Source organism: Diadema antillarum, unplaced genomic scaffold (assembly GCF_040938485.1).
Source record: "Diadema antillarum isolate AM-2024a unplaced genomic scaffold, OU_Dant_1.0 scf00000022, whole genome shotgun sequence".
NCBI classification, from domain to species: Eukaryota; Metazoa; Echinodermata; class Echinoidea; order Diadematoida; family Diadematidae; genus Diadema; species Diadema antillarum.
Genome location: NW_027270911.1, coordinates 962,763 through 975,365, shown reverse-complemented (window position 1 = coordinate 975,365; position 12,603 = coordinate 962,763). Strand labels below are relative to the sequence as shown.

General features: G+C 38.5%; 1 protein-coding gene across 1 annotated transcript in view; it reads left to right on the top strand.

Moving 5' to 3' along the window:
- The window catches only part of LOC139730911 (intermembrane lipid transfer protein VPS13A-like), a 74,282-nt gene that overhangs the window by 35,833 nt on the left and 25,846 nt on the right, over nt 1-12,603 (top strand). The window contains exons 36-45 of the mRNA XM_071641794.1: nt 368-531; nt 1,267-1,353; nt 2,761-2,921; nt 4,163-4,292; nt 5,694-5,777; nt 7,660-7,740; nt 9,591-9,787; nt 10,804-10,936; nt 11,714-11,842; nt 12,511-12,597. Coding sequence (XP_071497895.1) covers nt 368-531; nt 1,267-1,353; nt 2,761-2,921; nt 4,163-4,292; nt 5,694-5,777; nt 7,660-7,740; nt 9,591-9,787; nt 10,804-10,936; nt 11,714-11,842; nt 12,511-12,597 — 1,253 coding nt within the window. The remainder of the gene's footprint in view (nt 1-367; nt 532-1,266; nt 1,354-2,760; nt 2,922-4,162; nt 4,293-5,693; nt 5,778-7,659; nt 7,741-9,590; nt 9,788-10,803; nt 10,937-11,713; nt 11,843-12,510; nt 12,598-12,603) is intronic.

The window sequence follows — 12,603 nt, the reverse complement described above, 5'->3', positions numbered from 1 at the left end:
ACATGACAACTCTCAGCCTTGATGGAACAAAGGACAGTAGACGGGACAAATGGCAGTAACCGAAAAGTTACTGAGAATCGTATGTTCTCTGCAGCACAAATGTGTTGTAGAGCTCAAAGGCTGTTTTTCTGTGAGTTTGGGTTTTTTTGTGCTCCAGAGCAGCATGTCAGGTCTCTAAAACCTTAAATCATTGATGAATAATCCCAACACCTTACCCTGGAAGCCTAACCAGGGTGATAAATGAATTTGCACATGTCGTCAGTGAGAGTAAAAACTTGAGTTGAATGCGCATGCACATTAGTCGAGTGGCGTCAGGTACGAGTGTCATTTGACACTGAGTATTATTTTCCCTGTGACCTTTGCCCAGATGACCTTGACAGTGACACAGAGGTCACGGACGTGGAGACGATGGCCAACTACATCATCATCAGTTCACAGGACAAGCTGCAGTTATCGGTGACCCCAGTGTCGCTGGGCGTGGTCAAGGACCTTACCGACGCATTCAGCACTGTCCCACAACCCCAGCTGCAGGTGAGGATCAGCCTCCATAAAACACCTAAGCCACAATTTACAAAGGCAGTTTAAATCTAGTCCTTTGTGAATGTGTGCAAATCTCGATTGCGTCAATGCAAGTGACTCATCGTGTACGCCAGCAGACATCAAAAAATGAGTGCACGCCACTGTATGATTGCGCTAGATACGATGTAAGATTGCGCTAGAATATATGATTGCGCTGGTTTATTTTTCGTTTGTTTTAGTCCATGGACTGGATTTAAACTGTGAATTTGGTTAAAAACCACCATTGTGAATTTAGGCCCCTTTATGCCAAGCGTGACTTCTGAAACAAAGATGAATACCGTCACTAACTGCTTCATGGTCTTCCACTGATGATGGATATCAAGATGATAAAGTGTACCAATACCCTGGAAATCAGATTTGTTTCCAGCTGAAATACAAAAAAAAAAAAAACAGCCATGATTTACCTGTGATATTATAGTCAATCGTAGACGAGTTGCACGCAAGTGGAGACACTTTCATTAGTAGTGCAAGCGCAAGATGGTCTGATTTGTTAAACGGCTTGACCGAGAAATGAAGAGGCTTTCTTGCGAAGTTATTTATTCAATGTGTGATATATCCGCTGTAGTTGAGTTTCTGCAGTGAATTTGCTATCGTAGCATTAATGGTTATAGCACTGTGTATTAAAATGTATAAAACGTGTTGCAGCTAATTTATTTGTGAGTATCATTCTCAATGCATCTTTCTCAGATAATGAGGAATGTCCAAGAAGCTCCCACCAAGATCGTAAACACGACTGGGCTGAACGCAAGACTACTTGTGCCAGCAGCCTTTATTGTAAGTAGCCAAGAAATCTTCTGCAAAGTAATCTATGCTGGGTCTTTAATTCCCTCCCTCACTTTGAAGAGTCAGAGAGGATGTTATTCGCGTTATCAGTTTTTGAGCACTTTCACATTATACCACACTTTTATTGGTATTTCTCTGATTTGATTTTTGTCCCCGCCGAACGAGTTCGAGCAGGGGACTATGAAACGGGCTCCGTACGTGTGTGTGTCCGTGTGTATGTGTGTGTGTGTGTGCATCCGTGTGTGATCAAAATGTTCAATTTGCTACTTCTCTGTCATTTATGAGCCAATTTTGATTCTGTTTGCTTTATATGATAGCACTACATGGGAGCTTTGAAACTTCTACACAGAATTTCAGTTGTGATCTTTGACCTTGACCTTTGACCTATATTGTACATTTTGCTACAAAATGCTACTCCTTCGCCATTTCTAACCCGATTTCGATTCCGTTTGCTTTATGTGATGGCACTAGGTGAGGGCTTTAAAACTTCTACACAGAATTTTGACCTTTGACTTCTTTGACCTTTGACCTTGATTCTTGACCTGTATTGTACATTGGCTACAAAATGCTACTCCTTCGCCATTTCTAACCCGATTTCGATTCAGTTTGCTTTATGTGATGGCACTAGGTGAGGGCTTCAAAACTCCCACACAGAATTTTGACCTTTGATTTCTTTGCCCTTTGACCTTGATTTTTGACCTATATTGTACGTTTTGCTACAAAATGCTACTTCCGGCGGGGACATATATTACGCCCCGCGTAATTTCTACTTCTCCTTGTTATTATTATCATTATTTTGCTTGCATATGGAATTAGATAGATGGTAGTTGTTTAATGTGCAAATTATGAAGTTGGACATGAGTTGTTCCATGGTCTAACTGTACAGAGAAAAAATGGATAAGAAGAAGGAAGGATATTGCATAATCAATGACCCAAATGAATCATAATAAGATTGAAGTTGGTACAGTATATGTGCCTAGCGTGAGTGATGGGCTGTTTTGCGTGAACATTAAAGATTAATGTGTAGATTGAAGCAGATGCCTTTTGAGCACATTGCATCTGTGTAGGGTGTGGCACAATGGGGCAGGAACCAACTTTTATGTTAATGGTATGGTTTGTGTGTTAGAATTCCAGACAATGAGTGGATGGTGGTAGAAAAGAAGATTCCTGCCATGTACATTTTAGAGGGTGGAATGCCAGATGAAGAGCCCATTGAGATATCAAATTGGTTTCTTTGGTTGAATTCTTTAAAATGAGGGAATGAAGCCTGTAGAAAAGAGATACAGTATGTACATACATTGTATGTGGCCGTATAGGGCATGACACACCCTACAACAAAAGGGAGAACCTTTGACTATCATATTCAGTTATTTTGTCACCTGTCTTCTCTATGTCCAGGAAACGGCCGAAGCCGTCGGCCTGAGTCTGGTGCCCATTAACGGTGGAATGGTGGCCCCCAGTCGGGCCATCCCGCCCCTCCCCCTGGGCGAGAAGTCCGAAGCCCAAGGTCGGGACACTCCTGACGGCATGGGGACTGAGGACTGTGACGAGGCAGAAGGGTGAGCAAGCTGTCCTGAGACTGTTACTGTAAAACCAGGAACATTGGCAGCATGAAACTCTTGCTAATTGGAGCTGATGGCCTTTTTCGCGGCTTGAAGCTTTCATGAATTTCTGACCATGAATATGTATAAACTTTATTTCAGTTGCATGCATTTCTGTTGATCTCACTCATTTTGACTGAGTAGATGAAATATGACAGTATCAGAGAGCATTTGCTTTAAATTGATGCCTGCTACAGTTACGTTAGATTTGGAAGTGCATTAGCAATCATATTTGATCGTGCATTAGCAATCATATTTGATCGTGTGCTAGGTCCAACTGTTCCAGCAGCAGTACAAGGCAAGTTACTTGACGAATGTGTTACTTGAACGGTGTACAGCACTGTACTTGCATTCAATATATTACGTAGACAAAAACTATTGCGTGCCCTTTCATTTCGCGAATCTTGGCTCTCTTGAAATTCATGGAAGTTTCATGCGCACAATTTCTGGTTAGACAGTATAGCATCAAAGTTTCAAAATGTCAACCTTTAAAACCCCTCAGCTTTAATACTCTATGTCCTTTTTTAGTGAAACGTCTACCAATTTGAATTTTATTTTCATTCAACAGTCAACTGCAAACATTGGGTGGCATTGACCTAAAATCTATGATTCAAATAATTTCCAACTCTGCAACTGATTGACAAATTGCCCTTCATTGCAACTGATTGGCAAATTGTTCTACATTGATATAATTAATTACATCGATGTAGGGCAATGTGTCAATCAGTTGCAATTAAAAAACAAGAATTTCATCAATTTTAAATTGTCCTTCATCAATGTATTAAACCCGTTGAAGACGAGTCCCAAGAATACTCGGGCAGGTGTCTGCGGGAAGTGCGTGTTATAGCAAAATCAGTCCGTCCTCAACGGGTTAAAATACACACTGATTATTCAATGCTTTGAGTACCGATGGCAAATACAACAGTAGCCATGATGAAAATCAGAGGCGTACAAACTCAGGTGGGATTCAAACCCATGACCACGTGATTACTAGAATTACATCATATCCTCTAGACTACCAAGTTCCTGCCTGACAGCTTGTGATTGTTCTGATCCCTTCAACATGGCAGCAGGCACTGCATATATACAAATGTACGCATTCCAAGTGAATGATTCTTGTGTTGAGTTGTTTTTATTGCAACAGAAATATGCCACAAATCTTTTGAAATATTGTCTCACGTTGTCTCCTGTATGTCCAGTCTGGATGACCTGGAGGATGTGGTCAAGCCGTCCAAGTACTGCCGGACCAAGTCCCACGTGTCTTGCATGTCCAGCATTGAGACGGAGACTGATGCCCAGGACATCAACCAGAATGGGGTGACCCTAGAGGTCAGATTGGATTGCAGGTTTTTGTTTTCCACACGGTTTTGTGCATGCTTCACCAGAGTTTATACAGCTTTCTAACTTCTTCTCACAGTCTAGGTTACAAAGTAAAATTTTCAAATAGAATACAAGACAATATAGCACCCATTGTTACAAAGTTATTACGGTAGTGTTGCGAAGTACCACTGTAACATTCAATAGAAAGCAGTGCATCAACCATCACTACAATTTATTACCGTTTAGTCTTAGATGATATGACTACTTTTTTTTGTGGTTGTTGATAACCCATCTAGTTGAATTATCAGATTTTCAGGTTCTAAGGTAATGTTTGGTTTATAGAAGAAAATGTGCTTTGCTGGCTCATGGCAATTATAAAATGGATACATGTGATTTTTTTTTTTCCTGGTTTCGTTTTTCAATTTGCATCATCAATGCCAAGAAAAGCAACATACTCCTATTTATAATTTGCCTCTATGAATATAAATGTGCAGGACTGGGGAGACTTTCAAAAAGGGCTGCCACGTATAATTGTGTAGCTTTAATTTCTTTTTAAATTTTTCTTTTGCAAAATGATCAACAGCTATTATCATAAAGCTGTACATTAAAGGTGGCATAACTTATGATATGTGCATGTTCTGAATAGAGTCAACACCAATTGAAAGTAATTGCACTGGTTTGATGGATAATTCATCATGTAATATTACATGTATGCCATTCAGTTTTCCCATGGCGCAATGCCTTGCCAATCACCGCTTCCTTATGAGTTCAATTTTCTACAATTGAAAATTAAATATTGCTAACTATCACTGTAGTATACTCACAGGACTGGCCATGATAACTGAAAGATTACCCTCTTTTGTGTGTGACTCGTGTTTACGGATTATTTATATTCCATGTTTAGTGACTGACTTTTCATTCATACGTAACTTCAAACCACATATCACAATCATTGCTGCAGTTTCAGAATGATAGAGGATGAATTAATTGTGAATTAACTTACACTTAATACGCTTTGCACCATATCATTTAATGTGCATCATTCGCTGTATGGATAAAAGAGAAAATAATACCATTTCATCACATAGCTACTCTGTCACAGCTACTTTGTCACATTGTCACCTACACGAGTTACATCATTATTGTGTTTGCCTGATGTTATATATTTGTTTTGCCTATTTATGAAAATGTTCACACACTCGATACAACTGTAATTACCTTAAAACTGTCAGTAGGCAGAACTTGTTTCTTTTCTTACTTTCTTTTTTGAAATTTAGTCACCTATCTATGACAATGTCACAATTCATAAAATAATTTTGTTCCTTTTATCATTTCATGCATGTATTTTGCAATTGCTCTTTCTCTTTCTCTGTGTTTCTGTGTGTTTGAACTGATGTGAAATACATGTAGGTCGACGGCTTTCGCTCTTTGACCAACTTGATCCCGGCTCTTGCGGGGAATTCCCTTTATCCACTCACACCTTCTTCTTCCCAGGCAAGTTTTTTAGGCAAGAAAAAAAGTGAAAGAGATAGATACATGAAAGCATGAAAGCATGAAGCATGTAAAAAGAACAGAAACAAAGAATTAACTTCTCAGCCACTCATTTGTGCACAAAATGTAAGACCTACTAGTATGTAAAGAATGGTTGAAAGTGAAGTATATCTATTATTATCAAGGTGAGGCCCACTTTTGTGGAGCTGATTCTGATTGACCTGCAAGTCTCCAAAATGCATGCAATCTTCTATGAGTATCTCTTGTTTCAACTGCAATATACATGTTTGGCAGTAGCAATTTGTACAAATGTTCCCATGGCAACTGACGTTTATACCATAAGTGGATATTGTAGGGTTTGAAGCATTAGGGCCCTATTGAAGAAATTTTGCGACTGTCCAGGATTCACTTGTTTGTGTGAATATTGACTGTGCAGAGAAATTTGCACATAGTCTAATTTGCATTGATGATTGTGACAGATATAGCTGTTTTTCAAAAAAGGACACATCAAACTTCAAAATTCTGTAAATTCAAAATATTGTCTGACTGGAATGAAACTTCTACCATTTCAATTATTGACTTTGCTCTTCCTTTTGTAGTTTATAACTTGAATTGGTGGATTTGTATTCCATGGAGTATATTGCACTATTAAAGTACATTGTTCTTCACCTCTATGTAGAAGAAACTTGCAATTAGCAGTAGTGGTCTTGTCATATTATATAACAATTTATATAGTGATGCTAAATCTGTGCATACACTTGTACATGTGTACATGTAGTATATAGTGATAAAAAGAATTTCTACTATTCTGATTTTCACTTTCTGCCAATGCATAGCAAAGAAGAAAAAAGAGCTTAGTTTTCCATTTTTTCTTTGCAAAGAGTAGTCTTATTAAATACAGGTGCTGTTTGTTTGTTTTTTATGTAAAAGAAATGTGGAAAGGAAGCATTTCATCACTCAAATGTGTACTACAACATTCTGTACTTGTATAACGATTATCATCAAACCCGTCTGTATTATGGTATTAATATAACAATTCGAACATTTTATTTCGGGAATAAGTCAGTATTCTATTTTACACTCAGTGATATGATCCATTATTCATGTTTATTGCCATCATATGAAGACATGCTGTTTTGACAGTTTTGAATTGTATTATGGTTTCAGAAGTAAAGCTAGAAAAGTACATTGTAGATTCTTCCTTTAAGAAATGCACATTCATAACACGTAAGTGTCCATTGTATTTACACAGACTGAGTACAAATAATTTGTTTATTATTCTCACCCACTAATTCTCTGTGTGCAATTGTGGTATAAAACATATGTTTAAACAAAGCACTAATTTCATAAATGAAAATAAGTTGAAAAAAAAATAAAAATAACAATCCAGCTAACCATGTGTGACATAAAGAAAGACATGTGTTTAAACAGCTAATATACTGAACTAATTTCGCAAATGGAAATAAGTTGGAAAAAAAAAAGATAATATGCCAGCTAACCATGTGTGACATAAAGAAAACATTAACTGTAGGTGATAAAATTAACTTTTTGAAACTGTGTGCTCAAAATGTTAATGGCTATCAATGAGTTTATCACACACATACTTGCACATAGATAGAAAGAAATACAGATTGATAGAGATAAAGATATACCCTTGCTCTGGATATATGGAAATATGACATTTTGTCTACTTATTTTTGCTATATCTTTTATGAGAAATACTTCAGATGCTCAGGAAAGCAGTTTGAACGATGAGATTTGCTAAACTACAAATGTGTGAGAACTTTGTTCCTGACTGTGCTTTCATCTATGTGCCATGCATTGCGTTGGAAAAATCTATCCCCGCGTGCATAAACAACTGTTTGTAATTGCTGTGAAATTTCAGTCGGACAAGACTTACGGCATCGTGCGGGAGGTTCACATCAGCCACGGCATGGAAAAGGTCAAGCTGAGGTCACCGCTGCAGGTACCCAAACACGTCCCGGCCTCTCCTGAATTATGTGCAGGAGCTTGAATTCTGAAAGGAATTTAAAGGGATGGTCTGGTTTGGTTGAGATAGGGCTTCAGGTTTCAATCTTTTTGTGAGATGATGCGAAACCTTTTAGGAAATAAAAAAGGGCATACAATTCTATTAAAGAGGAATGTAAAGTTTATTTGATGAAGATTGGTTTTGAAATGGCTGTGATATCGAAAAACAAAGAGGTTCTAATAGAAGGTGGAACCCACCTTTGATTAGGACCACTTCGTTTTACTTTGGGTTTTTTTATATCAGCCATTTCAAAACCAATTTTCATCAAATAAACTTTAAATTCCTGTCAGAATTGTATGCTTTTAATATTTCACGAGTGGTTTCTAATCAGCTTGCAAGAAGTTAAAATCTGAATCCCCATGTCAACCAAAACTATACTACCCCTTTTTGTTTTAATATATAAATATTTTATAACAGTTGAAATCAGTAGGCCTATTGATCAGTCCTTGAAATGTGCTTTGTTACCGTGATTGTTTTTTAGTATTAAAGTCCTTTGGAATGGCCTACAGACATCACTCCTATGGTTGCATGTTCATTAACATTGTAATGCTTTCTAGTAATGTCCACAGGAAGTACATGACTTTGTAAACAAGCAATCAAAGTAATGGATATTTCAACACAGTATATCTTTTCAGCGTATTTTTTTTTACTGGCACAAGAATAATGGGGCGCATTGCTAGTTCATTTGAGCATGTTTATTGTATTCACATACTTGTTTAAAGAACAGAGCTGTGAGGTGCACTTTTTGCATGTCAGAGCTTACCAGCTTACTCCAAGCATATTTCATTTGCTTGTATTATACTTTCAAATATCTAAAGTCTTCTGAGAAGGTACAGTAATTGGAAAAGTCCATCAGACTGTGTGTGTTGCGGTAATTTTGTGAGCTGGGCAACATTGTAACAGCGGTCACACTGGTAGAACTTCTCAAAGTTTAACTTTGAGAACTCTTTGAAAATTGTATTTGTCCGTTCACACTGCCAGCCAAACCTCTTGAAGTTTTAGTTCTCACTAAGTTCTCAAAGTTTTGGTCACTGGTGCTCATTCCTAACAAAGAAGAAAGTAGCCATGCACCATCTCACAGCTAATGATTGTTGCGTACACAATGCACACACGTACATTCCAATGAGCACATGCTTTGGAGGCACTGCAAACAGGAAATGAACTGGTCACATGACAAACTTTGTAAACTTTCAGCTGCAAGTGTTCCCACTGCACAAACTTTAAGAAGATTTGCAGGGATTCAGGAAATTTCCACTAATGTGAGTGGTATTAAGTTTCACAAGAAGCCTTCAGGAAGTTTGCGGTCATGCCGGCAAAACTTTAAGAACTTTTAAACTTCAAGAAGTTTTGCCAGTGTGACCTTTTCCTTTTGTGCAGCATAATGTAAAAAGAGAAAGCAAGTGTACAAAATTGAACTTAGATTGTGATACATGCCCTTGAACCTGAAAGCTACAATATGACTGGCAAGGTGATGCCACAACAAGTCTCAAAGTTAGAGAATATTAAACAAAGAGAGATGAAGGTTGAGCTGTGAATTTTCTTCAATTTGTCTCCCTCTAGCAAATGAAATTTGTAAGATGGCATCTGCTGATCGATCTGTAATAACAGATTGAAAAAAAAAAAGCCGCAGCTCAAGTCTCAAAGTTGACTTGCGGTGCTTAGCCATCCAGAGTGATGCTTGAGATGTGCTTCGTGTATTGCCTACCATACACCTCTTGTGTCGCTTACTGCACATTGTATGTGTTGCTTACCACATGTTGTTTGTGTTGCTTCCGTGGTTGGCGCAGGTCAGCAACCACTGCCCGGTGGCGCTGCAGCTCTTCTACAAGAAGCTTGACCTGCAGACCCTCCACGGAGCCATCATCCCTGGCCTGGACGAGGAGGAGTTCACCAGCCTGGGCGTGGTTCAGCCCGACGACGTCATGGACATCCCCGTCATCGTCGCCTACCACGCCGGCATCTACGCTTGCCCCGTGGACCAGGGGTAAGTTACACGAGTTTGCAAAGATGTCAGGCACACATGATCTCTGCTCACCACATTTTTTTTTTCAAGTATGTCCCTCCTGTTTGTATTTTTGTTAAACAAGTACAAAATTTTAATGTGTGAATATTATGCTGTTTCGTTTGTTTGTTGTTTTGTTGTTGTTGTTGGGTTTGTTTTTTTTTTGTCTTTTTTATGGATGGACATGTCAGTGTAGATTATGGTTAAAGGAAGCATGGAGGTACATGTAGTGTTAAGAGGATAACTACTGTCTTTGTGTAATGTAATGGAATTATCTGTGATTGTGCCAGTCATGATGAGCCGTCCTGTATCTACTGCCAGAAAGGTAAACTTTGTATTGAAATTATCTCTGTGAGACGTGTTTTGATTGGTTTTGTGGCAGCAGTCCATTCAGCTTTTAATTTCCTTAAGCAAACTTACCGTCAATGTGTGGTTGCATGTTTGTGATAATTACAGTTGTATGGGTCCTGTAAATGCTGAAAGCTGTTGCCACTGTATTTCATACAGTTAACTATGATTTTTCTGAATTGTTATTGATTATTATTTCTTTATGCAGAAATTCTCATGAGCAAATTTTTAGATTTTGGAATTTTGATGAATATCTTAGTTTAAATTTCTTTTGCTTATTAAATGCTCAGTTATGTTAATCGTCTTGTATACACAGCATCATAAAAAGTTGTCAAGTGATGGTGTAAATCTCAACTCGATGGATAGCAGCATGTGAATAAAGTTATGATTATCGCTTAATCCTTCTTCTACTGTACCTAGTAAAGTGATGCAGTCTTCGGATATTGTTGCTTGCCTGCATTTGGAAGAAATGTCCTTCAGTACGCTCAAAAACAGCTCGGGACTCTTCTTTTAACCTTTTCATCTTGTTAATTTTTGGGTGCGAATACCCTCTACACCTTCTGAAGGCGTCCATGTTACAACTCTGTACATGTGTCATGCCCATTACGCAATGCCTGCATGCCCACTTCACACCAATAAAGTGATCTCAGACTTCACCCCGTCATACACAGGTATGGAGTCAGTGAGAAACCCATCCTGTGGAGGGACCTCCAGGAGCCAGCCGAGATGTCCTATCTCTGTCCGCCCAATAAGAAGGGCGCCCTCCCACCTTTCTACATCAAGGTACCCAAAACGCCCAAAACACCCATAACTGCCACGAACATGTTGATATGTTTGTTTGGTACTTTTCTGCACAATATATCAGTGTGAATGGTGAAAAAGATACACATCAATGCATAAGAATGAGAAGACTTGTAGAGCTATGATGATGATGATGATGATGATGACCCACAGCATTTGTATAGCGCCATATATCTGTTATAGAAACATTCAAAGGTGCAGACATACATGTGTAAATGATTATGTGAGCACTGTTTGACAAAAGGAGCTCTCGTGTTCATTGTTATGAGAATGTTAATGACAGTGACACACACAAAAAAAAAAACAGAATTACCATTGGAGATATCAATTTAAAAAAATGTTACATACAGAAATAATTGTGGTAATAGACATTATCAAGTAGTTGGGATATGAACCGAGTAAACTTGTATACTAAATTAACCCGTTGAAGACGAGTCCCGAGTATACTCGGGTAGGTGTCTATGGGAAATGCGTGTTGTAGCAAAATCAGTCTGTCCTCAACGGATTAAGTAGCACACAGTAATGATTGAGGTTTATGTGCTGGTAATACATGTAGCTGTGACATCAGAGAAGTAATGTATACTGACTGAATGTTAACCCTTTCCATGCCAGGGACATTGGACAGTGATGTGTGTACAACGTAATGCTATAGGGTTTCTGTGCTAATCTGCACTCAAAGCACCCAATTCCAAAGGGTTAAAATGTTAATATTTCATACTCTCTCCCCCTCATCACACTGTAAAATTGATAATACACTAGGTGAAGAGGAAAGAGCAGAAGATTCCAAGACCCCAAGGACTGGAGGACGCCCCCTGCTTCACTCTGGACATCTACCCTCCCGTTACCCTCCACAACTACCTGCCTTATGATCTCGTCTACACCCTTGAGGTAAGCCAAACCCATTAAAGACTAGTCCCGAGTATGCTCAGGCAGGTGTTTCTGGGAAAATGCATGTTATAGCAAAATCAGTTTGCCTTTGACGGGTTGAACAGGACACATTTGAATCTATTGTAAGTTTGGTGCCATGCTTGATCTCTAGCAATTATTAATTGTGTTATCCATTTCATGATTCAATTCATTGACTAGACGACTCGTTTGCCACCAAAGTTTGATGATCATGCTTCTGCCTTTTGAGGGGAACTTGAAATTGTAAGAAATAGTTCTGTGTGAATTTGTGTTCTCTCTCTCAATGATGATTATGAAATCCCACCACCCATTTCAGAATTCATTCACTGACAAATAATATGTCTGTCAGGAAAGTCTCACATTCCAATTAGCACCCTTGAACCAGACTGTTGATTTGGTCTGAATTTTGTACCTGTATGTGTGTGTGCATTTTTTTCTTATGTGAATACTATGATTGTCTTATACCATATATGCATATGTAAGGATGAAATGAAATGATATGAAATAATAAAATGATAAAATGAAATTATATATTTGTACTTGTGCAGATAAACCTGAAGTAGAAGAAGCTTTACATTTGGGCTGCAAACTAGGCAGCAATATATCTATGAATTCTGAAAGTGTGATGATGTGGCTTTGACCCCCTACAGGAAACGGGACTCAAGTTTCTATTGCAAGGAGACAAGATGGCTATCTACTCCACCGACTTGTCAGAACCTCAGAGTATGAAGATCCAGGTATGG